The sequence below is a fragment of the Periophthalmus magnuspinnatus genome, chromosome 18 (assembly GCF_009829125.3).
Source record: "Periophthalmus magnuspinnatus isolate fPerMag1 chromosome 18, fPerMag1.2.pri, whole genome shotgun sequence".
Taxonomy (NCBI): domain Eukaryota; kingdom Metazoa; phylum Chordata; class Actinopteri; order Gobiiformes; family Gobiidae; genus Periophthalmus; species Periophthalmus magnuspinnatus.
The window spans coordinates 13,962,440-13,987,313 of NC_047143.1; the positions used below are offsets into that span (position 1 = coordinate 13,962,440).

At 39.4% G+C, this 24,874-nt stretch overlaps 1 protein-coding gene across 1 annotated transcript; it reads left to right on the forward strand.

Moving 5' to 3' along the window:
- The first annotated feature begins 2,988 nt into the window (after positions 1-2,988).
- Positions 2,989-24,102, forward strand: ppp1r14bb (protein phosphatase 1, regulatory (inhibitor) subunit 14Bb). The gene is made up of 5 exons (XM_033983364.2): positions 2,989-3,063; positions 10,695-11,036; positions 21,129-21,212; positions 21,292-21,324; positions 23,901-24,102. The coding sequence occupies exons 1-5, from the start codon at positions 2,989-2,991 to the stop codon at positions 23,967-23,969; spliced, it is 603 nt and encodes a 200-aa protein (XP_033839255.1). The 3' UTR covers positions 23,970-24,102.
- Positions 24,103-24,874: the final 772 nt, after the last annotated feature.

A 24,874-nucleotide genomic window follows, 5' to 3' on the forward strand; every position in this document is an offset into this window, starting at 1 on the left:
GTGCAACAAGGGATAACAACAATTAAGAACAACTAAACTAAACCAGTAATATAACAGAACTAAATGGGCTTTATGGATAGTCTTTTATACAACTCTTCACAAAAATAAACTTCTAGTAAAACCGGAAACTGCATTACGCGTCTGAGCATTCTTTTGTGTCATGTTTTGTATCAATCTGTTAACTGGTTTCACTAATCTGTCAGTCCTAGTTCTGAAAAGGCTGACGGCATCAGGGACTGCTTCTCTGGGTTCGGGTTGGTCACGAGAGGGTGTGGGGACTGGACTGGTAACATTGTCTTCCACTTCTCAATAATTACCCTCAGCTTCTTGATGATCTTCAGGGTAAGACTCAGTTCATGACTCATTAACTACATCTAGGGCGCCTGAAAAACGCATGAACTTGGAAGGGGATTTTCACCGCGTTTCTTCCACCCACTCAGCGGTGCGATCAGCTACATTGTGCTCTGGATCAACCAGTGACAGATCCTGACTGACACTGTTTGCATTGTCTTGTCCAGGGGTGCATTCAAAGGATGACACAGACTTTAGCTCATGGTTAACCTCAAATGGTAAGAAGTTGGCTGACAAGAGCAGGTTTCGATGGACTACTTTCTCTTGCCCAATTGCTGTGTTTCTGATTCGGTAAGTATTACACTTAGGATCACAACAGTGTAAATAGTGGAGTACCACTTGTCTTGCTGCCAAGAGAACCTGGTCTCCTTCTTCAATGCCTGTGCCGAGTCAACATTGGCTCAGGCAGCAAGGGCCTCCTTGAGAGTTTCTCTTACCTTTTTTACATAGCTGTCATAGTCAGCGATTTGATTGTCTCTTTCTGCATTGTGAAGCATAACATTGACAGGAAGTCTGGGTATCCGACCGAACATCAGATAAAATGGTGCATAGCCAGTTGACTCATGGACTGTACAATTATAGGCAAATATCAATGTCTGGAACATCTGTGGCCATTTACTCTTATCACAGGGTGTCAAAGCTCTGCACCATTTTCCCTATTGTCCTATTAAACCTTTCAATCTGCCCATTGCCCATTGGGTGATAAGGTGTGGTCCTTGATTTTTTCACTCCAGATATTTTCAACAGTTCTTGGATGAGCTCACTCTCGAAGTTTGCTTCTTGATCTGCATAATCTCTTTGAGGGAAGCCATAGACACAAAAGTATCTTTTCCATAACTGACGGCCAGCTGTCAGGTCTGTGGAGACAGATTGACCTTTTCTCTCTCTGATGGCCACCTGCGTGTATAACAAATGGTATGACTTGGTGCTGTCATTTTGTTGTACGTCTTGGAGTTCTTGAACAGAAAGCACAGGTAAAGTAGATTGACCTGGGGGCATTAGCCTCTCTAAGTCCTGAGCTAGCTAAGAGAACACCCTTTGCTCTGAGCTCTGGTCCTAATCTTGCTGACCTGACAAGATTGCTGACACTTTCTCATTATTCAGTTACTGATGTTCTAAGTACGATGTAACATGGAAATAGTTCACTTCTTGGTAGTCTGCACTGGCCCTAAACACTTCCTGGACTGTTTCTTCCCTAAGTAGCTCTGACTCTTTCAGCAAGCTCTCGTAGGGTTCTGTTACCAGTCTCCAAGAAACTCAGCCTTTGACAAAGGGTTGGCAGCTCAAGGCATCTGCGACAATGTTCTTATTGACCGGTATGTATTTGATGCTGAAGTTGTATGGTGATAACTTCGCCACCCACCTTTGCTTGTTTGCTGAGTTTTGTGAGGATAATATCAAAGGGTTATTATCTGTCCAAACAGTAAACGTGTTGAGCCAGTGGCTGAATTTATCGCAGACTGACCACTTTAGTGCCAGAAATTCTAACCGATGGGCTGCATATTTGGTTTGTGCACATGTGAGAGTTTTGCTGGCAAATGTAACGGGCCGAGCTTTTGTTTCTCCATCTTAGACTTGAGATAACACTGCACCTAGGCCATTTGTTGAGGCATCGGTGCACAGGATGAACAGCCGACTGAAATCTGGGTGGGCTAGGAGAGCAGACTCTAGAAGCGCAGTTTTAAGACATTCAAATGACTTAAATGACTCCGGTTTCCAGTCACTGGCATGCAACTTTTTGAACGTTGAAACACCTCGTATGTTCCCTCCCTCACAGCATGACTGAGAAACCTAGCACTCCTTCTGAGGAGTTGTCTTTTTTTGGAGCTAGTTTTAGTCTGTGAGTTTTCAGCCGGCTAAAGACCATTTCGAGCCTTTTCAGTCCTGCCACCTCGTCAGGTGCATAAACAAGGCCATCATCTAAATATCAGAGAAGTTCTGGTCCCTGAAAATACGCATCATTAGCCGCATGAAACTCGCAGGACTGTTACATAGGCCTTGCAGGAGTCTATTGCACTCATAAAGGCCCATGGGAGTCGTGAATGCAGTGAGCTTCTTGTCCTCCTTAGCCATAGTGATGTTGTAGAAGTCTGAAATGAGATCCATCAAACTGAATATGGCACTTCCTCCGAGGGCTGCCAGACAGTCCGCTTTGTGGGGTAACAGATGATAGTGCATGCATTTAACTGGCGGTATTTTACACAGATTCTCAGATTTTCATTCTTTTTCCACACAAGGACCAACAGGGATACCCACTCACTGTTCGATTTGCAGATGATCTCTCGTTCTTCCATTTCTGAGTTTGTGATACTGCCCAGGGGGGAATCGGTGGTAAGGGAGTCTAAATGGGCGAGTGTCAGATAGGTGGATTCTATGGATTATGTCTTTAGCTGAGCCACAATCAAGTTGTTTTTTTGAAAAGATATCGTCATACTTTTGAACAAGCTCCAGGAGTTGACATTTCCAGTAGGGCAACAAGAGTCATTGTCCAGATTTTCGAGACCTAGATTGGCTAAGGTGTCTTGGTGGCTTTGGGAGTTGCCAGCTTGCTCACATAATGTTGCCTGACTTCTCACTTCCAATGCTTCAACAACTCCTGGGTCCTCATCCAGATCCTCAAGGGTAATGCAGGCAAACATGTCTGCAATCTTTGCATTTGGCCTTGTTGGAGGTGTTAAGCACTCTGACTGGGATCCACCTTTCCTCCCGCATGTGAGTGCAATAGATTACGTGAAACAGCAGGGCTGGGGTACTGCCTGGTTTAGTTATAGGGGGTTTAGTACAGTCTTTTCTCTGGTGTCCGACTTCTAGGCAGCCCAAACATCTTTCTCTTTCAATGTGAACGTGTTGAGAGTTTTGTCCACAGTCACGACATGGAGGTGGGTGGCCAAATGAGAAGGACTGTGCTCTGACAGCAACTGGTGCAGGCTGACTTGTACGTTCCAGCACTCTCTCCAACATACTCAGCACTCTCTCTAATGCATTTGACTCTGGGATAGCTTATTCACTCGGCTTAACAGGGCTAGTTATCTTGGCTGTGTTTACATTAGCGTACTCTGCGTTACACATTGGAGGGTCAACATTTGCTACAGCTGTGGCCACACGGAGGGCGTGTGCTTTGGGTAAGGCTACAGGTAGTCTTTTAGCTTGGTACTCTCTCTGATGTTCATCTATAGCTTCATGCACCTCAGTGAGTGACCATTTACTGATGGGCTTGCATTTGAAAACACAAGCGTGATTAGCATCTGGGCAGTTTCTGATAAACATCATGGTTATCTCTGAGTCCATACTGTTCATTTTACCACCTTGGCACTTTAAATGTCTGTCAGCTACTTCAGCAGCAGTGTTTAACCTGAGCCAATAGTCTACTGGTGTTTCTTTGCTGATGGCTGGGTGGCATAGAAATTAGCTAATGGTCTCAGAATACTGCATATTGTGTTGCTACTTTTCAGCCCCACTTCAACAGTACTTTTTGCACTGCCAAGGAGATGGTTTAACCCTGCCTCTGCTTGCTCACTGAGGAGCAGGTCTTTTTTTATGCAAGTACACTTCTACACTGTCAGTCCACTCATGAATGGAGGACTTATCTCTACCATCACCATGATACATGTGGGTTCTTTAACGTCTGGTCTGACAACAAGACTTACTCTGGAGAGGTTAGCAGTTGCATTTAGTGTTTCTGACCGGGATAGATTTGCATGAGGTAGCTGGGAGCTGAAGGGCTGTTGGCTGGATAAGAGACGGCCAGCTATGCTGATTGATAACTCACCAATAAGCTCACATAACTGGTGTGTGGTGTTTTGATTAACGATTGCAGGTGTAGAAAACTATGGTACAGGCCAGCTCAAGCATCATCTGACCCAAACAGTTTTTTAGGGATAGGCCCCGGAGTTTCACTCACAAACTAAGCCTATTCCTCTCTCAGCAGGTGACAATACATCATACGTCTCATCACTTTTATGTGCCATAGTTAGAACAAATCAGCCAAAAGTACCACAAAACAATGACTGAATCAACAAAACAAACAAAAAATCAACAAAAAACATTTTATAAAGTTTATTCAAAATATAAAATATAACAAAATAAAATGTTTGGTTTTTTTTTTTAAATTTATATTATTATTTTTTCTAACTAATAAGTTTTGAGAATGTTCACAAAAAGTAAAAATAAAATAAAAATACTTTGCTACAACCGCATCATGTGCCTCTCAGGTGTTACTCCCCTATACTGGCCCTTGAGGCCTGTTCCTAGAATCCAATTGAACTTGTGTAGTGACTTTTGAGTTGATAAAACCAAACCAATGCAAACTGACTCACTTTCATCTGCTGCTGTCATGATGCCTGCATTATCTGCCCTCCTGTGCTCTCTCCCCCTCCCTTATCTGTCTGCTTGGAGCTGGGCGGAGTTCCTGACTCCTCTCGTGCGCACCTGGAGCGCATCAGTGCAATTACCTCCACCTGCTGCCGAGTACTTGAGGGCTCGGCAGAAGACACTCGGAGCCAGACCGTCCGTGTGTCAACATTCCTGCTCTCGCTCGTTCCTGCTCCTGCCTCTGCGCGCCAGCTCCGGTATAGTCCACCCCTCTGCCTTGCCTCCTGTCCTGTCTTGGTCTCCGGCTTGCTTCCCGTCTCCTACCCTGACTCCCGCTCTCTGGATTACTCCTGCTGGGTCTTCCCTGGTCCTGTCCCTGGTCCTGTCCCTGGTCCGGTCGTGCTCCGGCCCTGGCTGTCTCCGTGTCCACTCCAGACAATCCCTGCTTGGCTTGCCCTGGTCTCGTCCTGATCCTGTCCTCGTTCCGGTCCTGGTTTTCCTGTTCCTGCTCTGCACTAAGCCTGTCTGGTCTGCCTCCCGCTCCCTGTTTCCCGTGTGTGTTAAACGAACTATTGAAAACTGTTTTAGCACAAACTGTAAATAAACACTGTCAACTTGCCCCGAGTCTACACTCCTTGGTCTGCACCCGCACTAGCCGTTACGACAGCTGCATATGAAACACTGAGCCACTAATGACTGCAGCTGCTGCAGCACAGATCAGGCAGAGACTGGCACAGCTCAAGCAATAGAAGTCAGACTATAGGAAAAAAGGATATATATCTCAGGCTTTCAGATGACAGTGATTATGTAAAAAAAAGTAGTAGTTGTTTTTTTGTTTTTGAGAAACAAATTATTTTAAATGCAACTATTTTATTTTAAACCTCGAAACCTCCTTGTTTCACATTCCTGCCCTAGTTTATGTGAAAACTGCTCATCTCATTCACCCACTCCTCACTGGGCGCATTTCATCACTACACCCACTCCTCACTGCATGCATTCCGCCTCTGCACCCACTTCTCACTGCACCCATCATTGCACTGCACCCAATCCTCAATACACTCACTCCTTCACTGCACACACTCCATCACTGTACACGCTCCTCACTGCACCCACTTCATGCACTCCTCTACCGCACACTACACACCACACCCAACACCTCACTGCACCCAACTCTTCACTACACCCACTCCTTCACTGCATTCACTTCCTCACTGCACCCTAGTGTTGTCACGCTACTAAAATTTCAAACTTGATTTTGATACTAAGGAACATACTTGATACTCAATACTGACTTTTATACCACAATGAAAATAAAAAATGATCTCGCTTTAGACAACAGAATGTGATTTTTAACACTAAATCGTGGTACTTGCTTTTAAAGCACCATATGGCCTTATATCTGCGTAATCCCTCAGTTGTCCAAGTAGGTTCTATAGTGGTCCATGGGCATATACTAGTCAATTTGGTCTCATACTTGTTCTGATACAACTCAAGATCATTCTAAAGCTCTTCAGGGGAGGTTAATTTATTTTCAATACTTTTGACAACCTTACTTTGAAGTCAGTCAAATGAGCTGGCAATTTGAAAGCAAAAACTTAGATCTGCAAAAGTCCACACTACAGAGAAGATTTATGGTTTGGGCACATCAATGTCAATCACATCAAAAATAACTAAGAGGCCTTTTTTTAATCTGAGAAAAAAATTGTCTACAAACAAAAGTAACAACTGCTAAATAAATGGACATAATAATTATAAGGATACCTAATAATACAGCTCTATTCTCAGGCCAAGCTCTTGACTAACCTGGCCTCTACTGAGAATCTAGACAATGCTATTCGACCCGCACACTTTAGATACTTAGAACAGATACTTTGTTTAAGAATTTAGCAGTTGGACAGACTGAGGCAAGGTCAGTAAAACAGCCCTAATGTTTCCAATATTCATTTTCCTGTCAAGTACATGATCTGATAGTGGGTTTGATCTCAAAATCATATAATTTTATTCATCCCAACCCTTTGGAAATTCCAGATTTTGTGCATTATTTAATATTTTGTCCTTCAACTTACATATCAGACATTACGTCTCGACAGTTACTTTTTCTTAACTGTTTCCCCAAATAAATGTTTTTCTCTTACTTCAGAAATTTCTTTGATCACTACTTTGTACTTCTGCTTTATTAGATTAAAAAAAATGTTCAATTTATTATTATTTTGAAGTAATGTTACTTGCATACAATTTTCAGTTACTCTAACCATCTCTGCAATTCAGTTTGTATTCCACTGAATGGTATATGGCTTGAGGTACAAAAAAAGTAGTACTGTAACCAGTACTACCGATACCTGGTAAAATGCGTACCTTTCAATATTAGTTTTTAGTATTGAGTAGTATCTGATTTTTTAAAATATATTTGACACCAAAAATATTGAAAATCAGCAAAAGAAATTCCATAGCGCACCTTTAAGGCGAAAATTTTTTTTTTTTTTTTTTTTTTTTTTTTTATCAAAATATTTTGTACTTCTTTTTGAAATAAATTCCAAATAAACTGGAATTTTCTTGCTTGGAGGCATGAAGCTGTAAAATGAGACTTCCAGTCCCATGGCTGTTACTATAAGGTAGAACACACATCTTAATGAACAATGAGCATCATAAATCCACCCATCTCTGTTTGTACGTAAGACAGATACTTTTGTTGCTAAGTTTGCACATCAAGTAGGATATACATTAAATAAATAGCCAAAAAAGTAGGCCTATATGGTGCTGTGTGCCGCAACGTATGGTGTAGAATGTAGACTACAGCTGCATTCTTTCTCTTCTTTCGCGACATGTGGATCTTTCTATCCAACGCAAAGCCAAGAACTATCAAAGCTACATTGTAGGACGCTGAGATATTCGCATAACATGCAAGTTGAGCTTTCCCCGTGACGCGTGCATGCACACAAACGCACGCACGGAGCAGATGAACCACGGCCTCTAATAGAAAAGACCTGACTCCGCTGACGGAGGCAATGCTAAAAGTTGATCAGATTACTCTCTGCGCAGTGCAATTTTGGAGTTAAGTGGCCTCAGTTACCATCTTACGTTTAGCTGTGTGAGTGTAGACCAAGGAGGGTTACTGACTGCTTTAATGGCCAAGATTCTCTATCCGGAATGGATACTCTTGTTTGTTTATGCTGAGGAACAATTTGATTTCCGTTTTCTTATCTTCTGCCGGTGCTAAGATGTGAAGTGATCCTACAGTGACATCTAGTGTTGGTACCGCACATCTCTCGGCCCTATTTGAGCGACGGTCGAAGTATTTGAAAGTAAATCTCATCTTCCCACACAACGTAACCTCGGACAGGCAAATACACCGGAGATGCCTTAGGCCTAGTGACTGAAGACAATCCTGTTTTTTGGTAGCTTGAATCCCCACTACTTTGTCCAGTATATTCAGTTCAGTTTTTTTTTTTTTTAAATTGTAAACAAAAAGTACTTTTAGTCACAGCTTTTATCATCACTCTTTACTTTTCATTTAAATGGACAAAATACTGCACAAACAAAAGAAAATAAATTTCATTACTACATGCTTCTTTAATGCCATAGCAGTTTGTTGTATATCTGCACTGCAAAAACATGCAGGCTTAGTGTTCACTGAAGGGGACATTTCTGGCATGTTTTCTGGTGCCACCATAGACCAGGCAGGTCCTCCCACAGCTGCAGAAGAAGCATTCACAAGGAGCACCCACAAGGAGCACCTGAATCAGACACAACAAGAACATAAAACTAGAGGCCACTCCACATGTGCTCTGGGTGTCGTTCATGGGTCCTACAGTTTGGACATTGCTATTCATTCCATTCTACAAAACAATGTCAGAATTTTACCATACAGGAATGATTTACTGAATGAACAAAATAGTTAGCGAAAATGTTTAATGTTCTATTGCCAAAGAGTGGATGAGGTTTCTAAGTTGGCAATAATAATTGCTAGCCCAGTCCACTGATAACAAAAGGTGTGTATGTATGTGTGCGTGTGTGTGTATGTGTGTGCATGTGTCTGACCTTCCTTCAAGTTAAATATTAAACTGTGTAGAATATTATGAACTTATTTGTGACTGGAGTAATTCAAACAAACTCACTAACTAACTAAGATTAGATGAGAGAACCTTTATTTGTTTCGCAATGGGAAATTCAGTGTTGCAACGGAAAGTAAAGAAAAGCAGTAGAATTTTTTAAAAAGTATTTTACTTCTATGTGGTATTAACTGCTAACATATTTAGATCACCATGTTACCTTTTATTGTTTTGAAAATGCTATATTTGCAGAAAACAACATATCAACCTGTTTCATAACTTTCACTTTAGTTTTTGATGCTCTGAGTCCCCCATCCCTTTTTGCTCCTCATGGCAAGTCACTTTCCCTTAAGAGTGACATCACGCTGCACGCATCCTGCTAATGAAATTTCTGTACATCACATCAAAGTTGTCGAGTTGCTGTGTGCAATTTTGTATCATGTGTTTGTATATTTATAGAGAATTGTTGTGTGGGAGCATTGGTGACATAGACTTGTGGGCTGAACCTTGCACAGAATCTACAGCTAACCGTGACTATGGTTCAAACAGGGCCCAGGAGAGTTTGCAAAATTACTGAAAAATGCATGGATTATATCTAAACCTGGATTACATCTAAAACCATCCTGTATTACCACATGGCATTACAAGATGGAACAGAGTGTTTCCTGTTCAAGACAAGAACTCAGAGTTTGTGTTAAATATGTGTGAATGAATCAAAATATGTTAATTAATCAAAACACAACTTTGGCCATGTTTTTGACGAGGAAACAACATTACAACATAGATCAGGAAAATAGCTTAACAGGCTCTTTAAAGAAGTTGTATTTTTCTGAGTGCTTCCTTAGCAGCTTATTTTTACTCATACTTGAGATTTTTAAAATTATTATTATTGAAGGGACAGCACTCCTCTTCCTTCCTCTTTGAGTATGTCTACAAGTGACAAAAGCTTTATGTAGACAATATGAAAATGTTTTTTATTGCATTTTAAGATTTTACAGTTTTGTTGTGAAGAGAATAAATATGGCAACGCTTGAAATGTTATTATTTAACCACTAAAGTTGTATTATTCACATTAGGTTTGGATGTCAAAATGGTCTATCTCCAACACATACTACTATATTACTAACACCATACAACTACTACTACTACTCCTCATGCCCACTGCTAAGACATTATATATAGATCTAGAGGATGGCAATAACCAATTACTTTTACTTATGTAACATTTTGGAGTGAGTAGTCACACATAGGCTATGTTCATTGATATTGCCATAAAACGTTTTAATTACTCTGTCATGACACAATTCAAACACCAACTTGCATCATTAAGAATTGCTTTTAGACGTTCAAATTTTAATTTAGGCTTACAGATTTTTAGGGTTGATTCTTTGGAAATAGCCTACCCAAGCCTATGCCTTACGTTTAGATATTTTTGCCTTACGTACTTGAGAATTACGCTGTATGGCCAAAATCAAGGTAAAAGTAGTCCTGGATACTCTTAGTTGAGTAGCCTACATTCGAGGCTACTCGTCTACCTCTGGATTATGGCGATACGGTCCATACACATATAGAGACGTGGCGTGTTAAATCGGCGGCCTGGGAGATGATGGGCTGGTAAACAAAATACGAGTGAACAGAAGTGATTGTGCTTTTGGCTCTTCTCCATTCCGCCTGTAGTTTGTTTTTTGTTTTTTTCTTTAAAGCGCGTTACGTGGGCAGAGCGCACTCACGCACGCACAGCTCGTGGGGACGCACAGAGGGAGCCGTGTGATTTTCCTTTGTAACAACTGAATTAAGAGTTCACATTGAGTCTGTCGCTTCCTCCTCTTTTATTAGGCTGAATTGTGATCCTTGAAATACTCTCGTAAGCTGACTAGACTTCACACTTCGTCGTATCTGTTTTTGTTGAGCGCAAACGCGTATGCAGAACCTAAAAGCGTCTTGGAAGAAAAGCATCAGGTCAAGCGCTTTTCTTCGTGAAAGCACATTTTAGCATTTCTATTTTTTCAGAGGATACAAAAGCGAAAAACGATCTCCTTTCCAAAGACACGCTTTTATTTCTGGTCGGCGTCCCTATCACACTTCCACGCGTCCGGGGGATTTTTGTTGAAGGCGAACAACCATGGGCTGCTGGTAACAAGCCCGGAGACGAGCCCACAACCCCGGGTATATTTTCAGACACCGGCCGGCACTACAGAAGAACCGGAGACTCCGTCAGAAAACAGGGACGTGGTTACCGTCAAATACGACCGTAAGGAGCTGAGAAAAAGATTGAACCTAGAGGAGTGGATTATCGACCAGTTAACGGACCTTTACGACTGTGAGGTAAGGAGCATGTACAATAAGCCGCGTACATAGCGCTCCGTTGTATTGATTAGCGTAAGTAATAGTTTGAATTGACACCAGAATGTTGGCACCACAATATTAGTCAAACTGTTGATACTGAAACGTCCTTTATCATTGTAAACCGCGCTTTGCGTAGGCCGGTGCCAGCCTGTGGATAGAGAACATATGTCGAAGGAGACGACGGATACAATGTAGCCATGTGGTTCCTCAGTGATCAAAGTGGGGCTAGCTTAACTTCACACCCATTGTGACGTGGCCCAGACTTTATATGGCTGTTTCAGCTTATAGCCTAGTATGACAGAAAAGCTCTGAGCACGCGCTCTGATTGGCTGACTTCGTCTTAAAGTGCACCTGTGAATTCATTAAAATCTCTCGGAAAGAAATAATAATTCATCTTTTGTACTTCTGAATGTTTCTGTCTGTCAACAGAACAAAGCTTTAACTGCATTGCCACACAAAAGGGCATCTAAATAGGCTAAAACATCATCACCAACAAATGTGGCATTTTCTTGCGGTCCGGTAACTGGTTTACCAGTTACTGATAACGATGCGTAATCTTACATAGCTTTGCCCTAAAATGTCATGCATTATTCACAAGCCACAGCTGCCCTGGGGCTGACTGATGAAAGCATGCCATTGACCACCACTAATAATGTCCTCACGCACGCTGATCAACAGGCACAGATAAAAAACACAGCAGAGTTGGTGGTTTTGACATTTTTTGGTTTTTTTGACATTTGGTTTTTTTTGACAGTCATTTATGCTTGTATTTTAGTCTATTTACATAATGTTGGACACCTATTCATTAGGTATTGGTCAAACCCCAAACCTGGGGTCATATACATTTGTTTTGTAGTTTTCAGACTGGGCACACCAACCTGCTTAGTGGTCAGACTGCTTTTATCCTTGGAAAAGACACTTGGCAGCTTTACTTTTGTTAGCTTACCTCAGGGCAGCTGTGCGCAGATATCCTAAAAAGTGCAAACATAGTTGTGAGTTGAGGTGGTGCACACGTGGTCCAACTGCACCTCTATAGAGGAAGTGGAGAGAAGGACTTGCTGATGGACTTGAGTCAACTCCACTGAGCAGGCATTGACCCACATTTTATTCTGAGCTGGAGGAATATGGCCAGTATTTCTACTTACCAGGTTTGAACACTTCCTTTGAGGCATCAGGTTACTTATTGATTGACTTGTTATGGTTTGATGGCCATTTGAAAGTTTTCAAAAATGTATATTATTGCAGTTGTGGTTATTTATATCATACAATTTCTTCCCCCAAAATCATGCAGTCCTGTTAAGCATAATTCCTTCCTCTGAAGGTGCTTGGTTTGTTAATAGAAATTAAAGAGTGCCAATTGTAAATGTGCCAGCATAAGCTAATTAAAGAGCCTAGAGAGGATTTCAAAATCAGTGTGCTTTATTTCACAGTCAACACAGCTTTCAAAGTAATTTTGGCTTACAAGTTATTTTAAGAGAGGGCAAACATTGTAGGTAAATCTAATCATTTTCAATCCATATGTCATTCCTTAACGAGGGGGTATTTTTACCTCTATATGGTATTAACTAGTAGCACATAACATATTTAGATCACTATGTTACCTTTTATTGTTTTGAAAATGCTATTTTCACAGAAAACAACATATTAACTTGTTTTATAAGGTTAGTTTTTGAGTTGCTGTGTACAGTTTTGGATCAAGTTTTTGTATATTTATGGAGAATTGTCATGTGGGAGCATAGGCTTGTGGGCTGAGCATTGCAAAGAATTTCAAAGCTAACCATAAGGAGTGTTTTGAATAGACAGACTTGCATGAATGATATCTGAAACCTCTTCAGGCATGACTTTGTCAGAAAAAATGTCTAATACCCTCCTTCTTTAAAATATTCCCAGTTTCCATTCAGCTAGCAGTTTATAAAAATTCTTTCAAGTGTTATGATGTTTGCAAGAATTGCCCACAGATCATTTGTTGGCTCTGTGGCCAATATGTAGCTTCTGACACAGTGCCAGCCAAGCTGTTAAACAACAAAGAGCCATATTTACTGTTGTGGACATACAGGGCTGTGCGAGGCTGTGGAGCACATGCTAGTGAGCAGTATAATTAGAGAAGCAGCCACACCACACAGCGGACAGCCCCGACCAGGGACATGTGTGGACACAGGCACTCTGAGCTCAGGCCCAGTGTGGGAGCCATGTGGCAACCTGACAGGGCCCACAGAGGTCTGAGCTGTCACTAGAATCATGATGCTTAAATTTCAAACTTGATTTCGATACTAAGGAAGAGATGCGATACTCATAATAAAAACACTCTTTCTTTAGACAATATAATGTGATTTTCAACATTATATAGAAGTGCTTTCTTGCTTTATTTGCTTTATATTTGATGCAACTCAAGATCACTCTAAAGTTATTCAGGAAAGGTTAATTTCTGTCCTGCGAATGTGACATTTTTAGTATTGATACCTGCTCAAATGAGTATCTATTTTAGTATTGATCAGTATCTGATTTTTGAATTTAGTACATTGCTGTGCATTTAAAGTCTAAAGGTGGAAATATCATTAAGATATCACTAACATGTTGTGTTGAAGATTCACGCTCAAAGAGACTTCTTATAACCTGAGAGGAAAAAAAAAAATTGTCCAGAATTAATACTAAAAGAAGATGCATCTCAGTTAGAGGAATAAATCTATGGAAAAGTCTGGATGACAGATTATTAAAAGACCCTACATCATAGCGATAGCAATTGTTTAGATTCTAGAGCAACTGATGGCCAATCAGCTCTGCTGATATTTTTGGTCCAGTATGTAGAGCCGATTTTTCACAAATTATGTAATTTTTATTTACAACAAACTCACCTACAGCCCGAGCCACTCATCTCAAAGTGTAAGTGCAGTGGCCCTACTCTGAGCTCCGCCCGTATGACTGAGCTCCTCACCCTATCTCTAAGAGAGTGTCCAGCCACCCTGCGGAGGAAGCCCATTTCCCATTTCAGCTGCTTGTATCCACGATCTTGTCCTTTCGGTCATTACCCAGAGCTCATAGGTGAGGGTAGGAACGTATATTAACCAGTAAAGCGAGAGCTTCGCCTTTTGACTCAGCTCCTTCACCACACCAGTCCGATACAGCTACCACATCACTGCGTAAACTGCACCGATCCGTCTGTGAATCTCACGCTTCATCCGTCCCTCACTGGTGAACAAGACCCTGAGATACTTGAACTCCTCCACTTGAGGCACCCACCCACCAAAGTAGTTCATGTAATGTTTTTTTTTTTCATATGTATTTATCTTGGGTTGAGTAGGATTGTTGGCCCTGTTTCCAAAAGGGCCATGTGTGTGTTTGATGATGAAAGCAACACAGTGGATGGGAGCTGTGTTTACTCCAGGGAAAAGCAACTCCTGTGTCTGTGGAACCATTTACATAGTAACACAACAAGCGTCAGTGAATCTGAGCTTTCCAATCCCAGAAGATTCAGAGGGGACCAAATTAGGCCCTATACTACCATCCTATAAAACCTATTGAATGTGACTTAGATTGGGAATAGAGATGTTATAATATCACATGTTAGTGTTAAGATTATCAATCAATCAAAATCATTTTATTTGTCTCATGGGGCAATATAAGCAAAATGAGCAGTAAAATACAATAATAGAAAGCTCAAACTAAAGTCAGTGCAGCTCAACAGGTAGGGTCATGGGATCCTTTGCCAGAGCAGTTTGAGTTATAGCCCTCAGGACAAAAGTGTCCCTTCTGTCTGTCTTGAAGCCTGGACAGGAGGACACAGTTGAACTCAGGAGACAGGAAAGCATCTCCTAAACCTCATTCTCACTCTGCTAAACATCTAGATTTTGCGATTATTCACAGTTATTGACACCGTAGAGACAAGCAGGAGATGTTATCAGAGAAGTTTCAGTTTAGATCTTTAGAGAGGTGATTCAGCACATAGTAAGAATGCATGTTTAGGGTATTTTCAAAGAATAAAAAGTCCTCAACTCAATAAATGTTGATTCATTGCCTTATTCCTTTATTGCCATGAAATGAAACAAACAAACAATCAAATTACATTAGCAACTCTCTGAAGTAGCTCTGTGAAGCCAAGACACACTCCATATAAAACACAACATATATAGCAGAAAATTATTTTGCACACCGATAGCTGTTGGCAAATATAGTATAGTATATAGTATATACTATGGTATATATAGCAGGGGAAAAAATTTAATATGTTAGCCCTAGTAACAGGCCTTAACACACACATGGTCCGACGCACATTTTGCCTACTCTTAGCTCGAAGCTGTGCATACCGATCAGCTTTGTGAGAGCCAGGGCCACCACAAAGAGGGACTATAAGGCAGCAGTGAAACACTGCACAGTCCACTGAAAGCATGTCTTCACACCTGGCACATGTGTCAGTGTACAGGTGATCTTATTTTTTTCTTTTTAATACTATTTTCTCGGTTCTTAAGCACCAAACCACAGTGACTGAGTGGCTAGCACTCATGCTATGATTATTCCCCCTGTTTTTTGGTGGATTTCCTTTGGGTACACTGGTTTCCCCATCAACCCAAAACAGGTTTCATAGGTACAATCCTCCAGTTAAGGTAGTCCTGACCAAGATCCCACTGCTGCCTGCTGTACTTACTATCCTCCATCTCTTTTATATTGCAAAAATGTATACAAAAGCTACACATTTTAACTTTAAATAAAATATTTCTGTAAATTGGTGGTTCACTCTTACAGTTTTTAGAGTATGCAGACTTTTTCTTTTTGTTTTTTTTAATATACAAATAAAAATGTGTCTATTTCCAGCTACACTTTTTGGTCACATTAAGAATTAAAGAAGATGTGTCATGTCTTAGAATGAGTAGAAAACCACAATAAAGAAACACATTTTATTGTATGTTGAATGTAAATTCCATTGTCTAAAGTAATTATCATTGCAGTATCAAAATCAGTACTGATTATCAAAACTTTTCCTTTTACCGACAATAGGTTAGAATTGACTTTCCTTCTGAAAGTGATGATCACACAACCTATGTAATGTACTGAGGGCTTAAACAGTAACACATGTAGTCCACTGAACCTTTATTGACTTGAATTTAAATGTATATGACAAAATGACAATAATGACTTAAACTATCCATCTACAGAAACAGTTTCAGAGGTACTTATCTGGTCAATGTTTTGTCATTTTCCAGATAACTATCTCTACCATATGCCATTTGTACTGCGACTGTCATAGCAACCAAAGAGCTGAAGCGAGGCTGATGAAGATAATGCCACTTAACGCTAACAGGAGCCACCTCACGGAAAGAAGGTGCCTCATTGGTCTGATATTCATGTTCATATCTTTATTTACGGTCGAAATACTGAAATAAAAACCCCATAATCATGCAGAGCAGGTAGATATGAAAATGTTATTGGGCTCAGAATTGATGGAGCCGGAAGCATGGCCATGCTCACTTCCTATTTGGAATGTGGGGGCTAGCAGATTAGCTATGTCCATTTATATATACAGTCTATGGACTGCATTAACTGCAAGTCTATTTTTCACAGACAGTATATGGTAGTTGGTGTAACAGGGAGTCTGCAAGAAACCTGCTCAAAATACATGTCGAACCTGACCTTCATCAGGTATAATTTATAATTTTAAACAGAGTGTCATATAGCCTAGTCGCTGTATAAGTGCATGAAGCTGAGCACCACAGCCCACAGCATTGTACACACTTGGCACTGACTTAAAAACATTGCTTTGTATTGATTGAACTGTGGCGCTAGCTCAGTCTGTCCCTACTTATCTTAATTGTGAGCTATAAGAACTGCTCAGGTCATCTAACAGGCTTTGCATTCTCTGTGCATTATATTTTGAGTTCTTTCTATTTCACCCACAAAATTGCTTAAAATAGTGTTGAGAATATTAAAAAGGGGGTATTTTTCTTCTGTGTATGAACTGCTAACACATTTAGATCACCATGTTAGCTGTTATTTAAAATTTATTTAAAATTTCTATATATGCCAAGAACAAGGTATTAATGTGTTTTATAAGATTCACTTTTGTTTTGATGCTCTGTGTCTCCTCTCCCTTTGCTCCTCCCACATGGTAAAAATCTCAGAAAAATGTATTTAACATAATACGCCCACTTCAGAAATAAACACCAAAGTGTTTTATATTGCTAAGATACTACATCTTCTTCAAGTAGGTTTTAACATGACTTGAATGATGGTGGATGTTGCTCACAAATTTATGAACTACTTACTGCCATAGTCGTACATTTTTGCTATTGCACACCATGTCTTCTCACCTTTCTGAAGTTGTCCTTGTAAAATGTATGACATCATAAAGTGTATTATAGTTCTCTGTACTAAACTGAAAAAAGCTGTGATTTACTCTGTTTGTGGAGACGATGCATGTTATGTAAATCAGGGTTAGACATCTGATATTGTTCTGTGTTTGGGTTGCCACTATGAGAACAACCTTTTCTTGATGTGGAAAACACTTGAATAAAGAAGACTAGAGATGCACTGATCCAGCTTTTTCAGTTCCGATACCGATTTCAATACTATACCTATACCTAATATTATTCAGTACCAATGCAGAGACTGAAAATAGCTTTTATTTTCTTAAAATAAAAACAACATAAAACACAGCTTATCCAAATATGTTATGTCACTGTTATTTATCTCTCAAGTAACTATAGAACAACATTGCATAAATGAAAGCTCAAACATTTGAAGCCGATATCCGATTCGGCAAATTTTTCAGTATCAACGTTGATATCCAATATCAATATCAGATTGGGGTATCCATAGACAAGATGCAGATACAAATGAAACATGCTGTGTGAATCTCAAGCAATAATGAGGACACCACTGAAGCCAATGAAAAACATATAATGTTGCGGCACATTGCTTGTGGCATACAGCTAACTTTCCTCTCCCTCCTTCCTGTCTGACCCCCCCTCCCATCCCTCTGTCTGAACTAAAAACAAAACACTAAACTATTTCAAAGCTCATGCATTGTTCATATCATGTGTCATAAGTAGTGCAGCAAATATGATACAGTTTTTGTGCATTATTCATTTATCCCTCACACTAAGTGGTTGTAAGATACTTTTGAGGCATCCGTTCCTCCAACCATCACTCACTCACCTTATTTATATGGCGGGTGACTGGGTATTGACACTTTTCAGCTAATCTACATTTCCTGGGGGTGTGATGCTAAATGCAGACACTGCTCTATCTGAAGATCTAACCAGAAAGAGCTGAGGTACTTACAGCTACAGCAGGTGAGCTGTTTTGTGTGATGTCACTGCAAAGTATCAATAGTGGGTGAGTGGATAGCACTCTTAAGCCTCAGGGTTGACTCACAAGACACCTGATTTCCCCCATCAAACGAAAACATTAGCAACATAGAAACATCTTCCTGTTCTGACCAGCCTATAGCTCAAGATCTGGAGATGGGTCCTCAATGCTACTGCAGCAGCCTGTCAGAAGTAAGGAGCTGGATTTCAGTGAATTGTGCTGCCAAACTATTCACTGTTTGATCAAGACATCTCATTGACTAGTTAGAAGTTACCAGTCGATCGAGCACTTGAGGCTCTTTATTGCTTGGGACAAAGACTCCAATGAGCATTCACCTTTCATTGTTTGTCCTTGAAAGACGCCGCTATGTTTAGTCAGTGCTCAATTTCACAATATGCTTACATAGTATCCAGTGCCTCGTGCTTAGCTTGTAGTTTTGATCAAAAGTGAATTTATTACAACTTTAGACAAACTACACTACCAGTCAAAAGTTTGGACACACTTTTTCATTCATTTCTGTTTCTTCTTTATTTCCATAATTATTTACATTGTAGATGCTCACTGAAGGCATCAAAAGACACATATGGAATGTAGTAAACAAAAAACTCAAACTAACTCAAAACTTGTTCTAGATTAGAATAGACACCCTTTGCTTTGTTCATTACTTTGCAGTTTTGGCATTTCTTCACACTGATAAGGCACAGCTGTGAAATGAAAACCATTTCAGGAGACTGACTTCAGACTTTGTCATGACAATCACTGAGAGAAGGGAAAGAGGTTTGCAGCGCCGTCGACAAAGCAATGGCTACTTTGAGGATTTGAATATAAAATATAACAAAATATTTAGTTATTTAACTTTTTTCTGTGCTCTATAATTCTATATATCTTGCATCATATATTTGATGGCTTCTGTCTGTATATAAAATGTATAAAGTAGTAAACATAAGAAAACCCTAACCCTAACACTGCTGTGGCAGTCTATGGTCTGGGGCTCATCTTCCGGCCTGTTTTGCCTTTTCTCTTTCCTGCTCCAGCTGCCTGCACTTCTCCCTCTGATCCACACCCTCACCCCTCTCCTAGGATCAGATCCAAAAAGTGCTTCTTTTTTGGAAATAACTTGAAGTTGTTTATCCAATCAGAATGAGCTTGTTCCTTTGGGTTGGTTACACTGAAGTGTAAAGTGCAGTCTGCGTACAGTGGCTCTGCTGACACTATAGCTATGTTTGAATGGTACTGGTAGCTTGGGGCAACCTTGCGTGTTCATGAAAGTCCATAGTAAAAGCCGAAGTTAAATCTGAACATCGAAATGTCCAGTTGACAGGTTTACCTTTGGCTTTTACTATGGATCAGACCTGGATGACTGAGGCATTACACAGACACATTCTCCTGGACTGCTATGAGTGCAACCCAAACATAACACATGTATTCTTCATAAATACAATCCAAATCATATAGCCTATTTTACAAACAACCAATTGTAAGGCTGATTAGATCTCCTTTTTGCTTGTTGTGTCATTTGCATAAAGGCACTGTACCTGATTTTTTAGTTCCTGCAGACTGCACAGAGCTGTTTCATTTCTACCAAGCTGCTTATACCATCTCTGCAAAACAAGTTTTGCTCATCTACATAAAAACTAACAAACAAAAAACACTCTCTGGTACAGTCACTTTAAGTGTACCAAGAGTCGAAGAGGGCAAGACAGCTTTGGACCTCTTATATCCTTGTGGAAACACAAGTACTGATCCACTCCAAAGTGAACCAATAGAAACAAGGCTTATGTCTGCCTGTCCCTCAAGTCACCCTCACTCAGTACTGATGGATATGTGTGGTTCTATCTTTCATAATTTTCTGTTATAACATTACAATCACATTTGCGCAATGCTTATGTTCATAATTAATTCATAATAATGAGCTTTTAATACATTTGATATACTACATTACAGACTTGAGTTGATGTTTCTGCACTCTAATAATCCCATAGTGTGTCACAAAACCTTTTGGAGGGTATCCCATGAAAGCTTGACTCACAAAGATTTATTATTTTTTCATACAAGCAGGGGACAGGTGCAAAGACAGCTGGTGTGGGATGCACCCCCTCTGTGGGACCCCTATTTTTCCAGTCGATACATAGCTTGATTTGTTCCATAAGGCATGTAGTTCATTATGAGCTCAAAAGTTGCTAAAACATACCTTGAACATTCTTGTTGTGAGTGTTATACATAATTACTACATAATTGTTATACATAATGACATTTCTGTATAGACAAGGGGATAGGCAACCATAGACCAGAAAAGTTAAATGGTGAACCTTTAAATTGTTCTTTTATTATTTTATTAAAGATATACTAGATGTAGATTACCATAACAGGTTGCATAATTTACTGCTGGGTGTAAGCTGCACTGCTGTCCAGTGAAATGCTCCTAAAGACTATCTTTGTTCTAAGCCACATGCATGCACAAGTATGTGTATGTATATATATATATATATATATATATATATATATATATATATATATATATATATATATATATATATATATATATATATATATATATATATATATATATATATATTAGTAATCCTCTTCTGCTTCCCTTTGTCTCTGTGTGGTTTTCTGTCATGAAGCGCCCTCCAGTGGTAAAACCAGCTTTGGGCAGACATCACGTTTTCTTCACATTCACATTCTTCAACACTTGGCCACCATAATAAAGGGACTATAGATTGTATGCTTGTTTTGACTTCATTAAGGCTGTGTGCTTGCGTTTTGCAGGAGGAGGCCATTCCAGAGCTGGAGATTGATGTTGACGAATTGTTGGACATGCCTAGTGATGTCGAACGGGCAGCAAGAGTCAAGGTACTGACAGTTTGAAGAAAAAGGATATGTTAATGTTAATTTGTATCTCTTTACAATGGTGTGTCTGATTGTGTTGCAGGATTTGCTTGTTGATTGTTTTAAACCCACTGAGGTAAGCTCTTAAAATCACACTAGAGCCATGGTTAAAAAATGGTGAGTTGCCAAAAACTCTACTCAAGTACTATTGCTTCAAAATAATATTACACAAGTACAAAGTTGTACAAATAAATGACTCATGTAGAAGAGTAACTGAAAGAAACATCTGTCGTAAGGACAAAAAATAAATAATGTATAAAATCTGACATTTTCAAAAGTTAGAGCACAAAATTTGAAAAATAAAATAATATCTGAAGTAGCAATACAAGAAACATGAATATTCACATAAAGCTTTCAGCCTTTAGACTCAAGCATGAGTACTCTTATAATGTAAAAATCAGTGGTGGGAAGAGAACAGATTTTTTTTAGTAAAAACAAATTCTAGTTCTAGTTCTAGTACTGCTTCCAAAAAATTACTTATACAATACAACTCAGAGTACTAGTTACTAGATACTTTTTTCAAGCTCTTTCAGAAGCATTATATATCACTCTTTTGTAGAAAACTCAACCAATTACAATAAATCTGCACATTCACTGAGCTCTGGTCTTTGTAGGTCTAGAAGACTTGGTGTTTCAATCCTTTTATTCCAACCATAAATCACCAATAAATATCTTTGATCTATCAGTTTAGTGGGAATCCGATAATAATCTAAATACAATGTATTGGTAACACTTTAAAATACGGTCCGGGACTTACCAGTACTTACGGTGGTAGTTAGTAGATACTTGACTGGTAGTTACGGTGGTACTTACAGTGGTAGTTTGTGGTACTTACAGTGGTACCTATAGTGGTACTTACAGTGGTACTTACAGTGGTACTTACAGTGGTACTTACAGTGGTACTTACAGTGGTAGTTTGTGGTACTTACAGCGGTACTTATAGTGGTACTTACAGTGGTACTTACAGTGGTACTTATAGTGGTACCAGAAGTGATACTTAGACTAATAACTACTGGTACTAGTACTGGTACTTACTGCTAAATCATATGAAGTGAATGGTATTAAAGAATATGGTGTTATTAGGCATATGAATCTTTGATTTCATTATACGTTCATAGAAAATACACAAGACAAGACATTGTGAAAACACAAACACTTTATTATGACAAATTTCACATTAATACGACAATCAGATTTAAAAGAAATTTCCAATAATGACAATAACAAATAAATGACACGTTTTAAATGAACATGACAGTGATACATACTGTAAAATATCAATACTTTAACTGCTATTTTAAAGCGAGACATTATGGTACTTGCACTATTAATTACTGGTACTTACTGTAGTTTATACTGGTAATTACTAGTACTTTCCGTGGTACTTACTGCTGTATGTACTGGTAATTACCATAATAGTTACTATGGTAATTACCAGTACATACAGCAGTAAGTACCACGGAAAGTACTAGTAATTACCAGTATAAACTACATGTATCACTGTCATGTTCATTTAAAACGTGTCATTTATTTGTTATTGTCATTATTGGAAATTTCTTTTAAATCTGATTGTCGTATTAATGTGAAATTTGTCATAATAAAGTGTTTGTGTTTTCACAGTGTTTTGTCTTGTGTATTTTCTATGAACGTATAATGAAATCAAAGATTCATATGCCTAATAACACCATATTCTTTAATACCATTCACTTCATATGATTTTGCAGTAAGTACCAGTACTAGTACCAGTAGTTATTAGTCTAAGTATCACTTCTGGTACCACTATAAGTACCACTATAAGTACCGCTGTAAGTACCACAAACTACCACTGTAAGTACCACTATAAGTACCACTGTAAGTACCACTATAAGTACCACTGTAAGTACCACTATAAGTACCACTGTAAGTACCACAAACTACCACTGTAAGTACCACCGTAACTACCAGTCAAGTATCTACTAACTACCACCGTAAGTCCCGGACCGTATTTTAAAGTGTTACCAATGTATTTAACTTTAAACCACAAACATAGAAAATATCAAATCAACATACAAACACATTCTAGAAGTTGAACTCAACCTATTATTGATATTTTGCAGCTAATGTCATCAACATTCCCTAGGGGGTGATGCACTGCTCTGTCTGAAGCTTCGTTAGACTTTAACCTGAGCTTGATGATGGAGATGATTTGTGTCTCACACATACATTACAATCACAAGCGACCCTTTAGCCAACAGTTTTCAGTCACTATCACCTTTTTTGTTGAAAATCAAATGCCTAAATAGAATATTGATAACAGGCTCTTGAAAATGTGTTGTTATAATAATTAATTTATTACATTTCAGTTAAATAAACACAGCAGAAAAACTTTGAACAAGGTTTACCCTTACCTATTTTAATATAATTTGGTGACGTTCAGCAGGCCAGATTAATAAGCCCAAAGGGCCGTGTGTGGCCTCCAGGCCGTAGTTTGCCCATGACGGGTCTAGTCACTAATAGAAATTAGTATGACTAGAATCTAAAAATTACCCATAGCCTGCATAATAACAGTCACTAACAAAATATGTCGGCCAATTTTAGGAAAGCTGTCTCAAATGTGTTTTGTTCAATTAAAATAAAGAAATAATAAATGTTTCATAACTTCTCCTCTGGTAGGACTTTATCTCAGCATTGTTGGACAAAATCCGAGGAATGCAGAAGCTGTCTACACCTCAGAAGAAATGATGCCAGCTCAGCCCAGCCTTGTTGCTCTGCTCTTGTTAATTCCTTCTGGCCTTCTAAACCATGTGCCCCCATTGTGTTCTCCTTTCAGTGGCCTCAATGCTCATGCTGCAAAAGTCACGTGTCCATTTTTACGTCCAATCATGTTTTTTGGAATTTAAAGGTCCTGTATTAGACAGAATTGATTCTTGTAAGTTTTAGGTGTTTTGTTTCATTCACACATGTCTGTGTAACCTTTTATTATTTGTCTCTCTACATCTCCAAAGCTCAAAATTGTAATTATTTATAATTAATTATAATTTGAATTATCTGCATCTGAAGGTATGGGGGACTTAAATTAAAAACTAAATTACTGTTTGGCTCTGGAGGTACAGTTTTCCAATATACACTCCTCTGCAGTTAGAATCGAAGTAGTTTAAGTCAATGTGTGCAAAGAAAGTTCTTATTAGGGCTTGGCTCTAACTTTTTTGGCTAGTCTTTCTCAGTTTATACTAGCCACAAATGCTGTAGTAGTTAACATTGTTTCCCATGTAATTTTTTGTTAGCAATGAGATTATCTTAAGGGTGCACTATATAACTTTTCTAGTGGTACTGCTTGTGTCCATGGAGATGCTGTTGCTTTGCTCAAAATGTTCCACAGTATATTGATAACATATCTATCTGTATCTCTATCTACCCCGGACTCAGACTGCAAGCGGTGCAGCTCCTGGGCGGTGGCCCAAGTATTTCGTATAGTAAAAAATTCGAGGGGAGCTCAGATGCCACGCGGTGCAGTCCAATGGTGCCGGTGGAGGTGCAGCGGGGCTTTGGATAAAATTCGTTGGATTCTATTTTTGCCTGAAGCCGGAGCCGACCGCAAGCCTTTTCCCTTAGTAAGTAACATGCCACATGCTCGTGTCTTCAAAAGG